The sequence below is a fragment of the Cariama cristata genome, unplaced genomic scaffold, assembly GCF_000690535.1.
Source record: "Cariama cristata isolate BGI_N322 unplaced genomic scaffold, ASM69053v1 scaffold4742, whole genome shotgun sequence".
Classification (NCBI taxonomy): domain Eukaryota; kingdom Metazoa; phylum Chordata; class Aves; order Cariamiformes; family Cariamidae; genus Cariama; species Cariama cristata.
Window position 1 is genome coordinate 1 of NW_009603086.1, and position 23,993 is coordinate 23,993.

General features: G+C 39.2%; 1 protein-coding gene across 1 annotated transcript; it reads left to right on the forward strand.

Annotated features, from left to right (window-relative positions):
* Positions 1-1,052: 1,052 nt before the first annotated feature.
* On the forward strand, positions 1,053-23,394 carry CNTRL (centriolin; the record flags this gene model as incomplete). Its single annotated transcript, XM_009695024.1, has 32 exons — positions 1,053-1,206; positions 1,534-1,754; positions 2,458-2,634; positions 3,578-3,712; positions 5,188-5,333; positions 5,800-5,980; positions 6,964-7,143; positions 7,436-7,615; positions 8,186-8,302; positions 8,720-8,864; positions 9,678-9,817; positions 10,303-10,489; positions 10,732-11,042; positions 11,367-11,575; positions 11,754-11,946; positions 12,330-12,460; positions 12,589-12,729; positions 12,849-12,975; positions 13,454-13,618; positions 14,372-14,531; positions 15,267-15,382; positions 16,470-16,687; positions 17,096-17,253; positions 17,515-17,587; positions 18,241-18,430; positions 19,397-19,622; positions 19,939-20,144; positions 20,445-20,573; positions 21,699-21,974; positions 22,084-22,146; positions 22,730-22,933; positions 23,293-23,394. Coding segments are annotated over 32 exons (5,361 nt in total), but the record flags the coding sequence as incomplete, so codon positions are not given.
* Positions 23,395-23,993: the final 599 nt, after the last annotated feature.

The window sequence follows — 23,993 nt, forward strand, 5'->3', positions numbered from 1 at the left end:
ACAAAGGCAAAGCTGTAAGTGGTTGGGTTGGTTGTTTTTCTTTAAACAGCGCTCTTGTGACACTCAGCAGCTGCAGCAAAATGACTCAGCAGCAGCGCCTCTGCTTGGGTTTTACTGGTTGAAATTTCACTTTTGAAAGCCGAATGGTAGTTTGTCTTAAACAAGGTGACAAGTTGAATTGTACTAATGTGAATGTTAACAGTAACTTCCCGTTCAATGCATTAAAAATAAAGCAAGCTATGTTTTTAGCCATTACTTTTGTTACAGAAGCAACTTTATAAGTGGTTTTTCTGATAACTTGTATTTAAAATTTCTACTATTAGCTCAATTTATTTTTTTGAGTAGTAAGGAAAAGATGCTGTTTATCGTGACAGTATAATTCTGCATTTTTTTGAAATTTTCTGACATTTGAGTTGTTTGTGAGTAATTTTATACCAGTGAAAAACAGATAGCACTATATCATACTAAATGTATGAAGTCCTGACCAAGTCTGCCTGAGCTGCGGGTATGGTGTATTTCCCAGAAATACTAAAAAAAAAATTAAAATAATCTGCTTTAAGTAAGTCTTAGCTATAAAGTTGGCCTGACTTGCTGGTTGTTCAGAGTATTTTCCTTCAGATGGTGACCTGACATGTTCTAAAGCATCATCTGCTGTGAAGGCAATGCAGAATGACAGAATTAAAGCTTCTGGAGGAAAACATGTTTGTTCTTGACTGAAAGAGGGAATGGTACAACAAAAAGGAAAGGCAGGAAGAAAGGTAGTAGTCATGAGGAATAATTTATAAATGCAGGCCTTACTCATCATGCTTGGGCAACGGTGAGACTACTAATGATGCTGTTAGTCACATAGATTGCTTGCCTATCTGGGATTCTTTGTGGGGCAGTAACGAAGAAAAATAACAAAAAAAACCCCAAGCACCACAGCGCATGCTGGACTTGTGACTTTTACTGCCAGTAGTAAGACACTGTAGAACTGAGCTAAAATATTGCTTTGACTTTCTTAATCTGTATTGACGTTATCCCACTTCACCTTTCCAACTGTTAATTTACAGGCTCATATGAAAGCTCAAAAAGCAAGTAAGGAACAGCAGTTTGATGTAATGAACAAACATTACAAACAGCTTGAGAGTCGCCTGGACGAAATGCTCTCTAGGATTGCCAAGGAAACTGAGGAAATCAAGGACTTGGAGCAACAGCTCACAGATGGTTAATTTTTCTTTGTCTTACAGTATTCCTTGTATTTAGGATAACATGACAGTTGAATTGGGGATTCAGTTTTGTTTATCTTCGCTTAAATGAAATACAGAATGTGTAGGAAAAGGTTGAAAAACTGTTGTTAACTGATCTAAAAGGAGACTTTGGGGAAATTGGGTTTTGTTTGGGGTTTTTTTTTTTAGTATGTTCACCTCACTTGTACATGGCTGGGGAAGATAGTTTGTGGGTGAGTTTTGTTTATTTTTCTTTTTTCGTAACCTGGGGGTGAAGTTTTAGAAGCTGACTTAACTACCTCAAATTTGTTTTGCATTTCTGCAGGTCAAATAGCAACAAATGAAGCACTGAAAAGGGATCTGGAAAGTATTATCATTGGATTGCAGGAATACCTGGGAAGTGTTAAATGTCAGGCAAAACGGGCCAATGATGAATGTAAGGAGCTGCGGAAGGATAAAGAATCTTTGCTACAAAGATTGGCAGATCTAGAGGAGGAAAGAAACAACCTGGAAATAGTTGCCATGGATGCAGAAAATATGAGAAAAGTAAGGCTTGATACTATGTTTCTTCCCAAATTCAGATACCTAAGAATAAACTTAAAAGAAAAAAATAAGCAAATGACCAAATTGGGAATAGCAAAGCACAGTTTCTTGGATAAAATAATTTTTTGATATGATAACTTCAAATAGATGTTCCCACACACATTAAGAACTGAATTCGGCCTTTAAAACCAGTTGCAAGAGACATACAATAAATCTGTACTTTATGGAACACGTCTCAGAAATGCAGGCTTTATCTTTCAGACATTACTAAAAATGGATTTGCAGTTGATATCATAGTGAATTGCATTAGTAAAAACTGTCTGGACACAAGCCAAGGATGTGCGTATTATTAGCTGGCATCTGTCCTATCAGGCAATTACTTAGAGAGCTGTCTTAGTATCCTGATAAGTTTTATGTAAACCTTAATACCAAGGACAAACGTGTATCACTTTAAGCTACACCTTTCTAACTTGAGGGTAGATTTTTGTACAGCCTGTCACAGTAGTGTCGTTGACCTGAGCATTGTATGTAGTAGTGCCACTAGCTTTAAGTTTTGATGTTTAGTGATTAGGGTTAGTGTCTATTTGGATCTATCTGCTGTCACATTGATGATGAGTTCCAGAGTAACAGAGGAAGAGAGGCAATGCACCCTAAGAAATCCTATCTCTCCTGTGTACATATTTCTAAAATGAGTATAAAATTCCAGGAAATTACAATGCTAGAAGTTGCACTCCAAGAGCAGCGAGAAATAAATGAATCGCTTAGAGATGCACAAGGGGACATCAGCGCCTATGAGGCTGAACTGGAAGCCCAGCTAAGAGACAGAGACACTGAAGCCAATCAGCAAAAAGAAGAATTAGAAAGACTGAAACAACTTAGCCAGGTAAGAACAGAGCGGTTGTGCTGCCAAAAGGATAATCTACCCTGGCACAAGGGGTGACCAAGCTTTCCTCCATACCACATCTCCAACGTTGACTTGCAAATAACTGTTGGTTTAGGTATGCCCCCGAATGGAAGGTGCTATCAGTTTGCTAGGATTTATAACTCTGCATTGAAGGGAGGTACAGATCATTTGGGGACCCTGTAGAGAGTACTCACCATATTTAAAGGGAAGATAATAATCTGCATCTTTTTGGAAAGAGGTAACGGCGCACACATCAAAGAAATGACACTAAAGCAGTCCTGTGAAAAGTAGCAGGTGAAAGACAAAGTTTGCCTTTGCTCTTTGTAATAGAACAGTGTTTTATAGCAAAACTTTTGTACAGTCCCATTTTATCTTACCATTGGGGATCCTCATTTGGATTCATGTATAGTGATGATGTACAATAACTACTATCTTGGTTCAATTTCCATTCATCAGAAATCACCGTGCTGGTGTTTTTTTTGCAAGACATATTCCAACTGCATATTCCAGACTGCAGGCAGAAATGAAAATGTAAAACAGTAAAGTGTGGTGTTCTGTCCCCAACCCTTCCAAGTCTTTTAGTATGGATGTTTCAGGAAAAACTTGAAAGCTCTTTGTAGAACACTGATAAAATGTAAATTTGTCAGTTACCTGGTGGGTAGGATATGCTAGGTCTAGATTAGAATTTACAGTACAAGTCATGATGATGATGTTTTAGGAAATACACCTGTTACGTATAATGATGATGGTTGATTTGGGATGGTTTGGGTTGTTCTGTTGTGGGTTTTTTTTGGTTTTTTTGTGTGTTTTTTTTTTTTTTTAAGGAGATGGTGTCATATTGTTTTAAGAAATATAGCTGTTGTATATTTGGGTGACAGGTTGGGGTTGGGGATATTAATCTGAAGGTTTTCTGGTTTTATAGATGGAACTGTCAGCCCTGCAAGCTGAACTTGAAAAAGAAAGGCAAGCATTAGAGAATGCTCTGACCAAAGCACAACTAGCAGAAGAGAAGGAACAACAAAATTATAAGCTCCTTTCTCAGTTCAAACAATTGCAGGTGAAGTATTCGTTGCCTTTAAAACGTTACCTGATAAGCAGTATGTTTCCCCACTCCCGCAAGGGGAAAGTGATAAGAATTTTAAAGGATTCTGTATGAATCTTGTTTCGAAGTTCAGCAGTATTTATAACTTCTCCTAACTTTAATTTTCTTGTCCAGAGACCCTACACAATAGTCTTTTTTCTGTCTATTTTTGATATTTAGATTGACCTTTGAAATAATTTCAGAGCAGCTCAGTTATATTGCAGAGGGAGTGATAAATTATTGTATGTATCTTAATTTCGCACAAGTTTCATCCAGTACATGTCAGTAAGAAAACCCTTTGGATGCAGAAGAAAAAATTGATTGAATACCTAAAGCAGAATTTATTGCCTCTGTTAAAAGCTGTGATCCTGGGGAATCTTACTTGATTGCTGCAAAATGGTAATGGCATGCAAGTACAATAGGCTTGTGGTTGATCCTTGAAGTCACAAGCATTTCATGAACTGCACAGGTGTACAGAAACACCTCTACTTTAATACAGTGTCACAGATCAGTGCTTCACCTTAACTGAGATCAGAAACTTCAGTGTTCCTCTTCCTAAAACTGCCGAAAGGCTCAATCAACAGGATTTTTCTAGGCAAGAGTAATATACTGGGTTGAAGATCTTCAAAATATGGCTGGCCACGGAAGCCCTGTTCTATTTTTTGTTTGTTTTTTTTGTTTGTTTGTTTTTGGGGTTTTTTGTTTTGTTTTAAAAAACGCTGGGTGACTGTAGCAGTTTCCCTCATTGTAAGAAGGCTGGGTTCAGTCCTTCTTTGTATCCTTCAGATCCTTTTTTCCCATCTCGCATACTCCTCAGAGGATACAATGACCACCAGAATAGAATAGTTCATTTGGAAGGGACCTACAATGACCACCTAGTCCAACCGCCTGATGTCTTCAGGAAGAGCTTACAAAGGATCCTCACCAGACGTTAGCACTATCATTTTTGCTGAAGCTTGCCAATGTGCAGAGAAGAGTTCAAGACCAGTGGGGCCAGGACAAGTGTGACTCCTTGGTCTAGTGGCTAGGACAGTGTCTGCAATTGTTCCATCCTCTATTATGGATGAATAGTGTGACAGGCTTCTGTATGTCACTGGGCTTTGCTTATGTAAAGACAGTACTTCCTTAGTTTAAGGAAAGGATAAGATAATTTTTGAACAGGCATTTAAATACTTTTCAACATAAAGGAAACTGAAAGGCAAAGATTGTCTGGGGTTTTCTTGTTTTGTTGTTGATATGAGTTCAGGCCACACTGGGAAAAAGAAAAAACATTTGGACTCCTTTATTTAAAAAACAATGAAGAAAACCCATGCAACTCCGAAAAAAAACCAACAACAAAAACTCCAAATCAGATCTAGGTATTAAAAATTCTAGTTTGTGCATGTTTGCTTATTGTTGTTTTTTTGTCTGTGTTTTTTTGGGTTTTTTTTGTTTGGTTTTCTTTTTTTTAGGGAGACAATAATCTTCTGAAACAACAGCTTAAAGATCTTCAGAATCAGCTAAACCATGCAGTTGGTAACTTAATTCATCCTGAGGAAGTCTTAGCTCGTATAAATGAACTCAAGCAAAAGCTTCAGACAGGATTTGGAGAGATTGAGTGAGTAAAATAAAAGTACAAACGGTGTTAGATTTGTGCATTTGAAAGTGGTAAGTACCTGGGAGCAACAAGGTACATGTGCTGCATCCTACCGAGTGTAACTTGGGGCGGTTCAAACTGGAACTTCAGCAGCCTGTGATTGTTAAGAGAACATCACTGGAGCTCAGCAATTATATTACTGAGGGAAATATGCAGTCCTCTTGGGTTTCACTGCAAGGGACAGGGCAATCTTTTCCCTGGCCTTTGTCCCCAGCAACAGAGAATGGTAATAAACACAGACAGAATGGTATAAATAGAGCCAGGGTGGAGGTCTGTCTGTGTAGTGTAACGTGTTCAGTGCTGCACCTGAATTCATTTACATTGGATGTCTTAAACTTGCACTATTGTATTAGGCTTCATTATTTCAGTATCTGGTATCACAATTTAAAGTCATTATTTTTCTGTCTTGGAACTTGGATTGTTTCAGATGTCAGAATTCAGCTGATGTTTTAGGGAAAAGCCTTGCAAATCTGCAGAAGGAATTTAATGACATCCTTGCTGATGCTCAGAGGGAAAAAGAGAAAGCACGGGCTAGACAGAGACAATTGCAGGAAGAAATGGTATCCCAGCAGGAAAAACTGGAAGACGTACAGGAGAAATATAGACAGGTACAGATCAAAACAAGAGTAAGACAATTTCAGCTTAGTCTAAAAAAAAATGTAACTTGCAGCTGAAGGATCAAGTTTCGCTATGGGTGTAGCTTTGCTACCCTCCATCTTTCAGAAGAGTATAATTTTACTGAAGGTAGACAAATTGAATGCATTTGCTTGTCAAACACATTGACAACTCACATCAGAGTACGATGCTGTTACTTGTGATTGGAACAGGAATACTAACCATGATTAGAGTTTTGGTTTTCCTATTGTGCACAAATGTATGTCATGTAGTAATTTTCATTATAAAGAAACTGTATAAGCAGGCAAAAGCTTCTGAAGAGGGAAAATAAATAATTGACCACTTCCATGCTGTAGATACTGTCAAATTCTAGTTTAAGTAGTGAAATATATCAGCCATTCTTGCTTTCTTTTGGCAAGTGTAAAATGGGATAATTAACAGGACACATGCTCCTTTGCAACCTTTTGTTGGCTTTTATCATATAAAGCTTTCAAAAAATGTTGCTTGGAGGAGAAGGGTTTAATGTGCATTAAAACTTCCACAAGCAGTCTCTAATTTTAGCTGTATGACAACAAGGAGAGACCCACTTTTTGGTGTTCCTGTAACGGTGGAATTTGAATTTTTTTTTTTTTTATAGTCCTTATGATTTTTGCCTGATTATTTGGTGAATTAGAATTTAGACTCAATGATATGTCTCGGAGGCAAAAAAGAATTTAATTACAGGTAGAAAAATATAGCCAGTAACCTCCTTGAAAGATCACTATACATACCACTACCAAAATAACTTGGGCACTTTTAAAATGTAATAGTTACAGTGGCCAAGCAGTTCTTTGTCCTTTCTTTTCTAATACAAAGTATGCTGGTAACTGCACTCCCCAAAAAGTTGCTTCGTTAAATCATTAAAATAAGGTGGCTTTTGGTTGGAAAAAAAAAATATCTATTTCTGGCTACTCATTCTAACCTATTTCACTTGTAGGTTAAAGCTGAAAACAGGCAGAATAAGAACAAGGTCCATCAGTTAGAGAATGAAATTCAACGTTTACATGAAAAAATAAAGAGCATGGAAGAAATTCAGGGCCTTGCTGATCAACAGCTCCAAGAGGCAGATGAAGAGAAAGAGACTATTCTTGCTCAACTGGAAGATTTAGAGAAAAGGGTAGGTATGAGTAAGGACAAGTCCTTGCACTGTGTGTGCTCACAAAAAGAAGATTCCAAAACTGCTGAATTATTTGGCTTTCTAAGATAGACCAAATACAGGAAGCAACACAGAGGTTATCTTTTCCTTAAATTTTATTGGTTGTCCTTGCTTTAGTTTTTTTTCCTGTGTTAATTCTATGCATACAGTACAAAATGGGTATGTGTGGGGAAAAAAAGTCACACCAACAGAAAGCCTTTCTTCCATGATGCTTTTTACTTACTTATAAAGCCTATTGTTTTCCTGGTTTCAGAAAAAAATAGAAGATGCCAGGGCACAAATGCAATTTGTCAGTCTAGATAAAGAACTGAAGGAGTTAAAGAGAGCAATCATCACTTCAGATAAACTGGCAGCCACAGAGCTCTCCATTGCTAAAAATCAGCTAAAGGCTCTTCATGGGACTGTTCTCAGAATTAATCAGGAGCGAACTGAGGTAAATCAACATTGATAATTAATTGCTTGTATATAAGTAGTGCTTTCTAATGCCATCATAATGGGAACAGTTCTGGTAGTGTCTTTTAAATTCAGCTTCAAAGCTTTATTCTGAATTGTCCTGCTGCACAGGAGCTCTTGCTTTGGACAGAGTCTCATCTTGAAATATAGTAGATGAATGTCTGAATAGATTTTAGGTATGGACAGGTGTTCTTGCTGTGTGTTAGAAGGTGAGGGAGAGACAAGTTTAATCTCTTACTAACTGAAAGTCAAACAATAGATAATACTTTGTTATGTAAGACAGAAAAGCAAAAGAAGGGACTATGGAACAGTGTTCTTCCACTTCAAGTTTTTAAAACTGGGAACCGTTTTTGGCTACATACTAACATCTCCTCTGTAGAAATACTGTAAAGTTAAAGGAGAAACATTATTTTACATAAACTTTGTCAGTTTCTGGAGTTCAAGAATAAGATGTTTCTTATTAGTCAGCTTTTTACAAAGCTGCATGAGACATCTGCAAGCTTGTGAAGTATTCTTGCAAACTAAAGCTCAGCCTAAATTTCAATTTTAGGAGATTGAGGAAGCTGAAGAGTTCTGTGCTGAGGCAGCTCGTGCAGCCCAGGATCTTGCCAGAGCAGAAGCAGAAATAGAATTGTTACAACAGCTCCTCAAAGAGAAGGAAGAACAAGTAGGTTGCAGTGATGTTTGCTCTATATCATATGAAGAGGATAAAATACTTAGGTGTATTTGTTCAGCGAGTTTCTGGAAATGCCTTATTGAGAGGTGTCTGCCCCGCCCTTTTTCTTCCAAGTTTTCCCAAGTCACAATGTTCTTCCCTCTGACATCTGCCAAAGAACCTCACTGCCCAGAGTAGCTGACTTTTAGGTAAAACTATCACCTGTTCTGAAGTGCCTTTACACGGCTATGCCTGTAAGCCTCAGTCATATGAGGGGATGGGAAGAACAATTTTGTTACATCAAGTGGTACACGTGTTTTGCTGAACAAGCATTTTTGTAGGGATGCATGGGCACATTTGAAAAAGTTTTAGCACAATCTAATTTAAACTGAAGTTCTATGCTTTGATTTAAACTTATATTTTAAATAGTTTCAGTATGAAATGGAGAAAGCTGGTGAGAAGACTGTTGCATCAAGCTCTCAGAAGTTTGAAATTGATAAATTAAATGAAGCTATGGAACAGCAAAAAGCAGAAATTGACCGTTTAAAATGGTTGTTGGATAACATCGGGACAGGTAATCTCTCTTTTATCTCCATTTCTTGCAGATAAGCATGGATGCAGAAGGCTTCGCTTTCTTCTCCATATTTCTCGCTGTTTGATCTGAGCAGCTGTTCAGAGCTCTGGAAGTTTATTCTAGGAGAATAAACTGTTCAGGATAGCTTCCTGTATAGTCCTATACAGGATACATTCAGTCCTTAAATGGATTCTCTGTATCTATGTATACGAAGCAAAGGGCAAGATGTAACTTTTCTGAAGTATGGTGTTTCACAGTGCTTTTGAAAGGCGCCAAGTGCAGTTATGTGAAGTGTACGGGCCTTTGCTTCTTCAGATAGGAAGAATGGAGGAAATGGATGGTTAAGGACCAGCAGTGGCACTAGCACTTCTAGGTTTCTAGCTCTACCAGTTGACGTGCCATGTGACCTTTGGAAATTTAGTTAAGTTTTTCCTCAGTTTGAAAATCAGAATGACAGTGTGTTACTTTTCATTAATTTGTATTAACAACACTTTTTACAGCTCTCTAGAAAACACTGATTGTGCTATGCATTCAGTTTATACTGCTCTAGAACGTTGTCAGAGATCTATAAAAAAGGAAGGGTGAGCATCAGTTACCTATATATGAACTTGTATTTCTGCAATCTTAAAACGAGGAACTTGCAGGGGCCAGTGTATATCTACATGACTACATCATAACATTTAGTTTGTTTCCCCTGGCAATTCATTTTTTTCATATTGTTTCAGATTAACAGGATAACAATGAGGGAAAAGCTGAATACAGTATTTGTGACTTAATTATTTGCCTTCTGTGCCTATAAAACTGTGATTACAGGTAACAAAGATGAAATTGACAACTTACAGGAGGAAATTGCAGCACTCCAAAATGTGCTTTCATACCAGAATGATTACATCACCAGTATAACAGATCCATTGAAAAGAAGGGGATACTGGTATTACATGCCATCATCGCAGGTCAGAAATAAAAATCCTGTTATGTGGAAAGCCATTTGATATGGGAAAGTCCATTATAAACTTGCTAAGTCTGGGAGAAACTTAAGAAAAAATATTGGCTGGCATATAAGAGAAATACTGAAACAACACAGACACAAATGTTACCTGATAAAGCCTATTACTGTGTAGTAATAGGAATCTAGTGTACGTAAAATTTGGAGACAACTATTCAAAATGCAGTACTGTAAATTCATTTAGGTAAAGGTTAAAAAGGGACATTACAGACAAACTTTTCTGGCCAAACAGCATTTGTCTGAATTTAAGAGAAATATTGTTAAAATATATTTCATGCTCTCTTTTAAAGCAGCATCATGCTTGGAAGGGAGAGAAAGCAGAATATGTATAGCCTGTTCTTGAAAAATCAATGCCTTACAATGTCTGCAACAAATAATTTATTTTACGTTATTTGTTATTTCTAGATTAACACATACTGGTTTTTTCTTCAGGCTTCAACTCCTGCTTCCCGCAGCACAAAAGATTCTGGAGTTTGTTTACTGTGCTCTGGCACATCCCCACCCAGAAGAGGGTGCGGTCAGGACAGGCAGTGCAGGAAGGAAGGCTTGCCCAGTCAAGGAGGATGCTGGGTCTATTCACCAGTCAGAAATAGGTTGTACAAAACAAATTCTGGTAAAGGTAAGTCATCATGGTCTCAGAATCTTTAGGAGCATACTAAAGATGGACTTGCTTAGAGTTCATAGTGAATTTTTTTTGATGTGCATGAGTGAATTATAAATGTTTATTACTGTTGAACTCATTATTCAGTTTAATTAGTACATTTTTCTACATTACATATAATTGAAAATGTGCATTTGAAGAAGAACTTTTACTGAAAAAGTGATTAAAAATAACCTTTTCTTTTTGTTTTTTTGGTAAAGATAGAAGAGCAAAAGAAGATAGTGAAGGGAATGAAGAAACTCATGTTCCCAAAGACCCTCCATTTGTACCACCACCTGGTACAGTTATTTACACACTCCTTCCAGATGGTGCCCCTGCACCTCAGGGAACTGTGGTTTATGGCCCTCCTCCTGCAGCAGCAAGTGGAGGTTCAGTTGCTCCTGGATCGGTTATCTATGGGCCACCTCCTGTGGGGGCCCAGGTTGTTTATGGCCCTCTGCCTCCAAGCTTCACTGTCCCACTCATTCCTGTTGGAGTGCTTCACTGCAATGTGCCTGAACATCATGATTTGGTAAGATACAGAGCTGTAAGCTGCAGGTTTAACCATACGGAACTGACTTATGAATTGATTAGGAACATGTTTTAACATACGCTTTATCAAAAAAAAAAAAAAAAGGCAAAAACCCAAAACCTCATTTTCACAGATTACATTAGTCCAGTTTTTCAAAAAAATAAAGTCCCTGCTAGGAAGGTTCTAGATCTGGGAGAGCTTGCTGATAAGAATGCTCTACCTTCAGTGCTAATAGTCCGGTGTTTGCTCTCTGTAGCTGCTTCTGTGTCTCGGGAGGACTGAAATAGAACAACCAAAGACCTATTTTCTGTTTCCTGTATGTAGGAGAGTGAAGTCTCAAGGCTAGAAGACACTGTGTATTACTTAAAGTCTCGAAAGTACAAAGATAAATGGTCAGAGGCAGCTGAGCATAAATACAAAAAAGAGGTAGAAGAATTGCATCAAAACATTGAAGAACTCTTGCATGAAAGAGAAGAGTTGGAACATGAAGTAGCAGAGCTACGACGAGCAGCTCAAAAACATAACAAACGCAAGTAAGAATATTGCACTAGAATGCATTTAAAGTAAGCATGTGGAAATACCTAAACTTTTTTCCAATAAAAGTAAATTTTGACTCATTTACAATTAATGTAAACGAACTAGAACTTCAGGAGGCTCTAGGCCTCTGGCATTTCGTATTTTAATTCCACGTCTTTCTTCCTGACCTTTTAGGGACTTTATTGAAGGGTATACTGACAACCTTATTGCAGAATTGCAGTTAGAAAAGTCTCTTAAACATCATGAAGATATTGCAGATGAAATTGAATGTATAGAGAAGACTCTTCTGAAACGACGAGCAGAGCTTAGAGAGGCAGATAGACTACTTTCAGAAGCTGAAGTGGAACTTGAGAGCGCACGGGGGAAAGTAAGTAAAGCCATAACTCTTAAGTGCAGAAGGATTTGCGTGTTGCATTAAGATTGTTTTAAGCAGAGGATTTTTGTTTGTCTAAGCAGTTTACTTTCACTTGGATAACCTGAAGCCTCTTAAATGCTTCTATATGAAAAGAAGCCATGGGATAACCTGTGCTAAAAGAAAATGTTTCAGTCTTTGCCAAAGAGGAGGAAGCTTTTCTGCTGTGGACAATAGAGGGGAAAAGGTTCTACTTTGTGGTATAGCGAGGGAGAAAGATCAGGTGGAATATTCAAGCCAGGAGGAGGTCATCTTTAGACAGCTAACCTGCAGGTTATGGATGTGGAGAACATAAGATGGGAATGTATTGTCTCAATAATCTTCAATTTTTGCTCTAGACTAAAGACACTGTTCAAAAGTACAATCATGCCAAACAGCATTTGTCCCGTACTGAAACTGAGGCAAAGGAGCTAGAGCGAAGGGCTCAGGAAATGGCCATTAAACTTGTGAAAGCAGATCAGCAATTAAGGTACACTCTTGTGAATTTGTATCAGATGGGGATGAGGAGAACAAGAGTCTTTCAAATATCAAGATAGTGCTTTTGGAGACGGAAAGTTGTTAAAATGTTAATATGAAAAGGCACAAATGCTTCTTTAGATTATTACAGGCAGATACAAGGGATTTAGAACAGCGTAAGAGGGAACAAGAAGGTATTTTGAAGGAAATCAACAAAATGGTGGCTGCAAGAGACTCTGAGTTCCAGTCGTTAAACCAGAAGATAGAAATACTAACTGAAAGGTAAGTATTCTTAATTTACCATAAACTGTATTAGATAAAATAAAGATGTCCTCCTCCAATAAGTTACTGCTGAAGGTCATCTTGTTTCTTCTGAGTCATGTTTTTAATCTTACTGTCAGTCTTCAGAAGCTTCAAGGAGATATTCAAGTTGCAGAAGGTAATGAAGAACATCACCTCCAAATCCTTAGAGAAGCAGAAAGCCTTCTTCAAGGCAAGAAAACTGAACTGGAAAGACTGAAAGATCAGGTAAGGCTTATCTTAGTAACTCTGGACTATCAGTTTTGTTGGTTTTGATGTAACTGAAAGCTAAGAAGAGTCTTAAGTTCTGAACTGCCTTGTCTGAAGAATTGATTTTTTAAGTTTATTTTAATGTTGGTAATTTGAATTTTTCTTGTTTTGTCTTATAGTAAATGTGATCCCAATCTCACTGGCATTTCTGCATAATAAATGTTACTGCAGAGTTCTCTATGACAATCCTTATTGCATTTCAGAATAAGAAACTTAACTCTCTGAGGTACAGGACTGCACTGCCCAGATCAGAACTTAGTCTTTAGTATTGGCTTTATTATACAGGTTTAGCAAATGAAGCTCATTGCTCTGATGGGATCCTTATGCCTTAGGCAATTCAAATAAATCTCTGGCAGGGAACAGTGTACTGCACTTGTTCTTGTGTGTGTAGCTACAAAAATCCAGATCCTTCTTCTGTTAAACTTCTGCATTGTAGGTTACTGCTCAGCAACAAGAGCTCTTGTTTCTGGAGCAACAGTTAAATCAAAGAAAAGAAGAGCTCCGTGTCCTTCAAGACTGTATTTCTCAAAAGAAAGGGGACCTCAAAGAAGCTCTTCGAGATGGAGAGACTGAAGCAAATGAAAAACTACGCCAAATAAGAGTAAATTTTCCAAATGAGTTTTCAATTCATTATATCTCTGAAGAACAGCAGAAGAATAGAAGTATCAAAAACACCCCATAAAGTTTCCACAAAATTAGTTTTCCTTCCTGTGACCTCCCAAAACCCACTGAAAAATAGAACAAGCAAGTTTATGGGTTTGTGTGATGAAGAGCTTGGTCCAGATGCACAAATAGAACTCCCTAGTTCCAGTAATACTTACAAAATTGGTCCCTGGAGAACTCAGTGATATTAAATAGAAGTCTCTGAATGACTTAGTGTTGTTGAGAGAAGCAGCTGCTAAAGCAAATCAATCTCATCAGTGTGTGTAACACACAACAAAGCTGGCAGAGAGCTGACTTATGTCTCCATCCCCCTTTACTTAGAAAGAATTCTGTACTTCCTTTCTTTCTGAAGTAAAAACAAAGTATCCAAGGTTAATTATATTGGGAGGGGGGGCTTCTCATCTGACTTTCTGTTACTCACTTGAGTGACAGTGTTGTGGTCAGACTTGCAGATCAAAATCTTTGCAAGATTACTATAAATTGTAAACAAGCAAGACTTTAACCTAAATATTATGAATTTTTTGTTTGTTTGTACCATTAACTGTAACTATAAACTCTGGAATTAAATTGACCAGAATATTGTTGGCAGACTTTTAAAATTTTATAAATATTTAGAACTTCTACTTAAAGGAAAACTTTATTTTAAACGGCAAATAATGACAGTCCTTGTAACACTGATGTATTTCCACAGGAAATAAAACTACTTCTGGAAGAGCTTAATGTTGAGAGGAAAGAACTGGATGTCCAGATTAATGAGAAAAGAGCACAGCTTTCCTTCATAAAGAAGGATATTGGAAAAGAGGAAGAAAATCTTCAAGCAATCCTTGGGCAAATTACCAGGCATAAGACAGGTATGTCCCTGACTTTACTAGATAGTGTTTTGTGCAGACTGGAAAGAAATACACTCTAAACTCTTACTAGTACATCACTGTAGTCTTCTGTTCCTCACTCCTTTTTAAATATTGTGAACGACTGCAGAGGAGGCGTTCATGGTAATTCTCGTAGTTTATACAGAGCTGGCAGATACCCTTTGCTTAAGTTGAGGCAGTGTTTCATGCTGCTTTGTATTTGGGACGGGAGTTTTTCATGCCAGAGAGAAACGTGAACAAATCCATTGTCAGGACCGATCAGTTAAGTTCCCGCTCAAACACTCTGTGGCTACGAGGCGTTAGCTAATTGTGCCACCTTCACAGAAGAAGAATTAAATGTTGGGATGTGCAGGGAAATGGAGGAGTCTCCTTCCAAGAAGTTACATCCTGTCAGATTGTGGGAAGTTTAAGCAGCCGCAGTTTGCAGCTTTTGTACTTTTCTGAAATACTTTCTTTCATTGTTTATCAGTCAGATAATCTGTCCCAAGCTAACTCCCTAGTTAGGAGGAAGAGCAGGAGACCTAAGGACCTGCAACTTGCTGGTAGAACAGCATCGGATATAATACCTGGTGTGTCTGACACAGCAACTGAAAACATGAAGTTTTTACAGGGATGATACCAGTATAGTGTCTCTTTAATTTTTCCTTGGTGCCTTTCATGCCAGTAGAATACATTTGATGTGTTTGTAATAACCTTTTATTTCTTTCACCTTACTAGAACTGAAACATGTTCTGGAAATGCTGGAGCTTGAAAATAATGAACTTCAGGGTTTGAAACTACAACATGACCAAAAGGTCAATGAGCTAGAAAAGACTCAGGTTGCAATTCTAGAAGTAAGTATTTCTTCTGTAGCTAATACAGTAACTGGAAGAAGAGATCTGCATATTCTGTGGTCCTGTTCGAATTTGGGTAACAGAGTCCCTAGACTTTTAAATCGATCAGTTTCTAGTCTGATTTCAGGTTATGACAGAAATGTCTTAGATCCACTTAGGCCCTTTAAAATAATGGGATTTTTTTTTGGTGCATATGAGGGAGCAAGGGCGAAAAGACAGAAGGCTCTTCTGCGTAGAACGATGAATACTGTTTTCTTAGCATTAGCTTCCAGAGTCTGTTTATCTGGATTCTGTCTGCATCCTCCGTAGCAAAGAGTAAGTATGGAAGACAGTGTACTAACTCAGGTGGATAATCTTCTCTTCCATTAAAAAGGTATTTTAGCTCAGCTAGTCTCTTTGACGAATACAGACAGATGCTCAACCGCTACCGGCGGGCAGAGGGATCAGTGGCATCTATTTGGCAGTCTCGTAGTAGCTACCGGGTTGTTAGGTCAGAGTCTGGGACAGCCCTCCTTTACTCAGTTGTGCCATTCTAGAAAATCTGATGTGCATTTGCTAAGAGAGCATTTATAAGTATATATAAGCAGATAGTACCTGCTGCTTACTTTTAAAAGACTTTACCTTTTCTCTTTGTACTTCTTCTGTGAAGGACAGGGAAAAGAAGGGACTAGTTGATACGCTTCGTACTTTTCTATTACCACGCTTAAAGTGGTCACCTTACTACATTACCTGAGCATCTCGTAGCCCTTAAAGCGGTCATTCTCTCAAAATCCCTCGATGAAGGGATACGCTACTCTTATGGATGGGGGAAAAATGATGGTTAAACTATGATGGAACAAAGAATCGCACCCCTATCTTCCATTCCTCGTGCTCATATTCATCATAACCTTCCTCATAAATACACTCAAATTAATCTGGCACTGTAAGCAGTTACCCCTGTTACAATGCAGTAGTTATCGAGGGTACTCTAGCCTGCATAGGATCTCTCTGAATGAAAGGTTTTTAAACTGCTGCAGCTAAGGATGTTAATAACTACTTCTACTTCTTGACCATACAAATGTGTTGTTCACAATGCCTTCTTTTGTAGGAGAAGTTAAAACTGGAGAATATTCAGAGATTATTTCAGTGTCAGCAAGGGGAAGTAGATTGGCAGGAACAACTACTTGAGAAAGACCGTCAGGAAAACGAACATCTGGTTTCTCAAATGCGCACTCTGCAAAATAATATTGAGTCTTTGAATAAAGAAAAGGAAAAGCTTGAAGAAGACTGTCAGAACTTGGAAAAGAAGTTGTCACAAACCAGAAGGTGGGAGGGAATATGTTTTCTGCAAAGATCAGAAGTGATGGGGAGTGCCTTCAATGTCTGTTTATGATGATTAAAAATACAGCTAGAACTTTGAGGTGCCCAATTATACAGAATATGCTGTTTCTTACATCCTGTGGAGGTGTTACTTTAAGCAAGTCTACAGCAGACTTACAGAAAATATTCAGCAATGGAGCGGATGAATGCAACAGCATTTATTATGGCAATGCAATGAGAAATGTTATGAAAATCAAAATGTTAAGTCTTGGAACAGGACAGCTGTCTTTCTCTTAGAATGGCTAGGTAGCATCCCCTTGAGCTGAGAGAACTTTTACTGAAATGCAACTGGTTTTTTTAGAGTCCTCACCAAGTCCTTCCAACAAACCAAGAATATGTATTGACATTTTACAGAGACTTAACTGCTACTGAAGATAGCAGCAGAACTGCATTGTCCAATGTAGAAAAAATGGAATCGGATGTTAAAAGCCTGCAGCAGGAGGTAGAGGTACTGAACAAACAAAAAAAATCGCTGAATGGAGACATTATTGTTGTACAGAAGGATCTTCAAGGTAAAGATCAATTTTTGGGTTTAAGCTGTAATACATTTTAAGAGAAATTGTGTTAAAAGACACACTTTAACTGTACTGTATGATATTAAATACCCAACATGCTCAAATATCTACAGGCAGAAAGTATTTAACATGTTGAAAAGATGGAAATTTTAGAAACTGTTTTTCTATTGTTTATTCTTCATTTATGAAAAGAGAGAATTTATTTGTATAGGTATTTCAAATTGCTGATCCAAAATCTCTTACCAAATATTTTTCTAGAAAAAAAGGAAGAACTAGAAACACTGAAAGGAGAATTAAACGACTCCAGGCAACAGCTTCAACTAGCAGAACAGGTTAGTTTTAGTGAAATATGTACTTACTCTCACGTAGTGAGTAGATTGTAGCGCAGAAATGAGGGGTGTCATTTATCACAATTGACAGTCCATCACCTGCTTGTCATTTAGGCACACTAGCTCAAAAGCAGATGCTTGCAGAGCTAATAAACAACAGCTGGTTTATTGCCTTGTATTGCTGAGTTTGGAGTGATTTGGACTACAGTAGGTACCTAACCAAATGAGATTTCTGGTTTGGGTTTTCTGTTTAAGTGACTCTCCTAGCAAGATTGTTATTACCGAGTTGGAGTGTGTGGCTTTTTACGGTTTTGGTTTTGGGTTGTTGGTTTTGTGGGGGTTTGGGGCTTTTCTGGTGGATTTGTTTGCGTTTGAATTTATCTTCTTTCTAGAAAACAATCCAGACCCTGGTTTATTGGTTTTTTAGGAAGAAGATACTTTAAAAAAAAAAAAAACACCGAACCAAAACTAGCATCTTCTAGCTTTTTATCCAGTGGTTCCTATTGTGTTAATTCACTCAGTGGCTCATTTGGGAGGCAATCTTTAGTTTGATTAGGGGTGATCAGTTATGTTCTTTCAAATGCAAGCCTTTTAGCCAGAGAACTGTTACTCTTACCAGCTAGTTATGTCACTTGATTTTATGTTTTATATTGCGGGATTTGAAAAATAACACAAGGCATCAGGATGAGTTGCGTAGACAGCAGGCAATCCTGAAAGAAGATATCCTAGAGTATTTAAGGAAACATAAGGATTGCCAAGAGAGACAGAAAAAGAGGGAGAACCAATTGCAGCAGCTCCAGAAAGAGATTGAAGAGAAAGAAACAGAACTAGCCAAACGAGAAGCGGTAATGAGCCTGCTGACTTGGCTCACTTTCTCCTCACCTCTAAAAACAATGCAGGCCAAAAAGTTTTGGATGCAAGTTTACAAATAATACACCAGTGCTTTAAGAAACATGAAGCCTCATTTTTAGTGGAATAGCAGTAAACAAAAAGCTTCAACATTCAGTTACATTTCAATGAAAACTTGTGGGTCGCAACAAAGGACTGTGCCTTCCTTCTTGGCAGGGCCATCTTACACTGAACTGATGACAAAACTGCTGTCAGATCAGCAACGACCAGTGAGTGCACGGAGGGCTCGGGTAGCGGAAGGTGCTGCGCAGGGTTGTTTCTTGGCTGCTGGTGTAGCTGCTAGGGGTGAGGAGATGACTCGTACAGATTATTCTCTATAATTCTGTTTTGTCAGCTGCCAAGATAGAGCAGCTGGATGTAGTTCAGAGAACTGCTTCCCATGCTGTTGATTTCTCTCGGGAGATGAGCAAACTATGTAGAGTACCTGGAATGATACAATGGATTTCAGGTGAAACTAATCAAAATTTAACTCCAGCTGCATTCCATAATTCCACAACTAAGCAGAAAAACTTCCAGGGCTTTTTTATCCTGAAGTTTCCTTTTGATTTTGAGTCCATCACTATTGGCAGCTAGCTTCTGTTCTTCTCTTCTGTGGTATTTCTGTGCAAAGCCCAACAGCTATTCATGAAAATCGGCGCTTAATCATATATTCCTGTAGTAAAATCGACTTACGTTGGCCGAGCAGTTTCAACAAAGTGTTAATCAAAAGAAAAACTGAGGAAGCTGTACTGAAAATAAGAGAGGGAAGGAAAATTGATAAGCTTTTCTTGTCAGTAAGGGAGTATTAGACTACAATTCTTTCCAATTTATGCTGTTTTAACTTCTATAATGTCTTTTGCTGATGATATTTGTTCTCACTGAGCTGGTACTAGTTAAATCTTGAAGTGGTTGTTTTTTCACAGATTCTTCATTGCCTCAAGCAAAATTCAGAGCGTGAAGAAAAAAAACTGGAAGAATGTACTGCTAAAGTGAAAGATCAGAAAATACTATTGGAAAAGGAACTAACAGATCAACAAAAGAAACTGGAGCAGGCAATAGCGAAAGTAAGGCTGGCAGAAGAAAACCTCAGGAAGCTGGAAAAGGAGGAGTCCCAATGTGCAGCACTTGAAGAAACTGTCAGAAAAAGCAGTAAGATTCATTGCACAAATAAATTGTTACCATCTGTGGGTTCTAAGTCTAATGAAACCAACAAATATCTCTGTTAATCTTTCTCAGTTTTTAAGGAAGCACACGGATTGACTCTTGATCCTTAAATTGACTTGCCCAAAGAACTGAAATTCTAAAACCAACTGGAGTTCTGTCCCCTCCCACCTTGTGTCAGTGTTTTTACAAACCATTGCTCAGCAGATTAATGTGTTTGAGAAATATCTAATGTGTATGAACTATGCCACAATACTTACATTTCTGCTAATCAGGACTGTTTTTTAAAAAATGTTAATTACAGAACATCAGCTCTCAGAAAAAGAATTACAATTACAAAAAAAAAATAGAGAAATACTTTCTCTTCGAAAAGAACTGAAAGTCTCCAAGTCTGAGCTAAACCACCTCCAGGATCAGATAGCATCAGAGAGGAAAAAAGCAGAAAAACAGATCTTGAGTCTGAAAGAAGCAATGAAAATGCAAAGGATGCAGCTTGAAAGAAAACGGCACGTAAGTCCTGGCTGAGGGGAGCATGTTTGGGGATTTGGGTTATTTTTGAACAGTAAAATGACAGAACCCCCATTTTTATCGTAGGAGGAACAAAGTAATGTGTTAACTTCATGACTAGACAGAACTTGAGGTGACCAAACTCTGGTATTTCTAGATTGTGCTGCAGAGCACCTCCAGTTACTCCTGTTTAATGCTGTTTCTGCCTTTTAACTTGAAGAAATTGCGTTATGGGGGTTCTCTTGCTTCATTTTTCTGCTGTGGATGCTCACCGTAAAAGGCAATCTTTCTGCATTTTCCTAGGAAGAAAAGCATGACAATAACTGTTTGCAGAGTGCTGCAGCAAATGCTGGACAAGCAGCACACAATAACCACAGACGAGCCAAGCAGCTTGGCCAGGTCCCACAGGACGATGTGGATCTCCAAACCCAGGTGTAACCGAGTAGCCAAACACAGGCGGGTTTGAGGAGAAGCTTTGTCTTCCAGACAAGTTTATATTGTATTGGTTTTGAATCTCCTCCTGTCTGCTGTATCACAATTAGAAACAGACCTACTTAAAATTGCCGTGGGATTTTTCCCAAATCTGGGAGAAGTTAAGCTTTGTTAACAGTCGGTAGGATCAGGCAGCTCAGTAATCCCGGTTTAAAAATGAACAAACCCAACTCCAGCCAGTCAGTCATGTGGGGAGTTGTCAGTGTAGGGCTGCCAAGCGCTGAAGCAGTATTTGACTCTCCAGAGTGGCACAGCTGCGTGGTTACCTTCCCCTTGCATGGTGCAGAATTGCAGGCGCTGTTCAGGCCACTTCCCTTGGATCAACCCCTCTTGCCCAGTAAAATGATGCCTGACAAAGGGCCTGTGCTCTCTGGAGGGGGGCTGAGGGCGGAGGGGGCTGGTCCCACCTGCTCGTAAGTGGATTTGGGTGCGCCCAAGGTAGACAGCAAATGCACCGTAACATTTGCTGTCAGCTCGATTTAGGCAGGGCTTCGGTCAAGAGTTAGGACTCTGGCTCCTGTTTATGTTAAGGTTTGGTAATAGGAACTTGACATAACTAGAGTCATAATTTATGCAAATCACTAAATGTTATCAATATTCAAAGCTACTCAGCAGGCACTTAACAACTTGTAAGTGCCAACCTGGGCCAGCATTTTCTTCGATACTCACTTTAAATTAAAAGGTGATTCCGTGTTGTCAGACTCCTTCCAGTCCTTTAGTAAATCCTTTATAAATTGTTTTCTAAGTCCTTTAAAAATAGGGTCCTTCAGAGAAGAATGTTGTTAGCAACTAGAAAGCATTTGGGGAAGATGGTGCAAGATCAGAGTATGAACCAGTCTCAGTTAACAAGTTGTGACCTGGTAACTTCAGTTGCCTCTGTCGCCATCCGAGGGGCTTCATAAGCAAAATTAACATCAGAATTAGGGCTGCATCTGCGCAGAGGTTTTGTGGTTTCTGATTGCAATAGTCAAAATGTAAACATTTCAGAAATACACCTTGTTCAGTTATACAGGAAAATCCCTCTGGACTGATGATGCAAGGTAGTGAGACTGTTCTGTGATGTAGGTTAAAACTCAAGACGACCTGGAAAAGAGACAAAGGGAAATGGAGGATGCGGCAACATTGCTTAAACTGGAGGTTGAAGATGAAATTAGGATGGGGTTTAAATCATCAAGCCCATCTTCTCTAGAGCCGTTGGAAGATCTGGAAGCATCTTCTGAACTAAAGGGAAGTCTGCAGTGTGAATCTGTTAACTTAGAGGAGACCAGTCCGTTTGCTGCTGCTGACAAACGACTCCTCTCCTTGGAAGAAAAGTGGAATTTTTCTAAAGTCTTCGTAACGGTAAAATGCTTTCAACACGTAGCTGCTCCTTGGGCTGCAGCTGAGCGTGTCGGTATGGGTACCGTCGGCGGTAACACGCCATTGCTGAATGTGCTTTTGTTTCCAAAAGGATGCACAGTGGCGTGGAGAGGCTCTCCGAGAACAACTGGAGCATCGTGAAGACTGGCTGAAGGTGGCCCATCTCTTCCCAGTCACACCCCTGTGTCCATTGCGTCCCTTCTAAAAATAACCTGAGCAACCCAGGAGCGTGGGGGATCCTTCTCCTGCTCTGGCGTACCCACTCCGTACAGAACGACTAGCTACCCAGTACCTTTGGGTGGGAACAGTAAAAGAAAGCCTGGCAACTGCATGTTATATCAAGAGGAAAAATTTTAATTTAACAGTTAATGGGATTTTTGAGTATTCCAACATGATTCCCTCAGTTACGTCCCACTGTGGTCCATCAGCAACATGACAAATTGCAGTTCAGGAGCGCCCATGGTCACTTTCAGTGCAGGTGATGGCCAAGTCCAGTTAGAACGTACCTGTTGCGCTCTCTTCTAGCAGTTAATGAGAAAGACCATAACGATGGAGCTTATTTCTGATGTGGGAGAACTATTTAAAAATAATTCACAAACCCATTGCCATCTGCTTGTGGTTTGAGCCTCTTTAACATCACGTCCCTTACGGCTTGACTTTAAGGTCATCAGACTTTTTTAAATACAGTCTTGAAAATTACACTAGTTGGATATAAATAGAACTAATGATTTATTTAGGTTCAGCTCCGGCAGTGCATGTCCAAGCAAGCGGAAGTATTAATCAGAGGAAAACAGCAAACGGAAGGCACCCTTCACAACTTGAAGCGACAGGTTGATGCACTGGATGACCTGGTCAGCAGCGCTTCTTCAGATTCACTGGTCCTAGCCCAAAGCTCAAGTCTCCTGCCTCTTCATGGTGCTCTGAATTTAACAAAAACTCAGGTAATGCCCTGCTGTGTACAGAAATTTGGTTTGGACTTTTTAAAAAATAATGTTTAGCCCCCTGGTAGTCTGTTACAGCCATGTGCTCACCGTGATGGTGAGCACAGCATGACAGGTGTTTTCTGAAGGCGGGTGATCATACCGTACACTTACCACTTACTCTGGCAGCAGCTAACTAACTTGTTTGAAAAGGGTAAATTTTCCTTGATGTTTGGTTTGGGTTTTTTTTTCTTTTTACTTTGTCTTACCTTTTAGTCTTTAAAAATCCAGATTTTTTCTCTTTTAAAGATTAGTGTGCCTCTGCTAATTAAAGACATCATTAATTTATTACTCAGACTGACTTCTACTGCTTTTTCTAGGCCACTCTGACAAGACTCGCACCCGTCCCCAGCAGGCCGGCCCCTGTTTCAGTGGTGTCACAGCCGCTGCGTTCCTGCTCACGAGGAATAATTCCTCGGTGAAGCCCAGAGGTGAGATGGGACTTCAGCCCAGCAGGAACTTCTGAGTTGGAATGGCCTGAAGGCCGAGGCTTGGGGGTTGTGGGTGGCGGTGGCAGGTGTGGGGTCTCGGACCACGCTGTCCCTTCCCAGGGAAAGCGTTCCTGGGCTGCTGTCCTGGCCCTTGATGCTATTTGCCTCTTAGATGTCGATCTTCGAACAAACTGTGGGTGAGAGCTGCTCATAAACTCTCCTGTGACGTGGAGAAGTTACTACTGTGTTGACCAACTTAAAGGTTAAGCTGCTGCCGCTCTTGAGCGTTCAGTAACGTTTTTCTGGTTTTAATAAATGCACAGCCTAGCATCTAGATTCCAGTTACAGGTTGTTACCGTACCGGCCTGGTACTTAAGCCACCTTTGGTAACGATTTGAGTTAAAACTTCAAGCGCTGTGATACAGGAGAAGAAAAGCTGCTTCCAGGGAGGTGCCAGCCAGCAGGAGTTTTGTCAACCCCCTCACCTCTGCCTAGGCTGTCAGATGTGACATCAGTTACCGCCTGCAAAGACTTCTACCTCACTCTTTTGCAAGCCTTTTCTAAAGAAGTATTGGCCACCAGTGACAGAC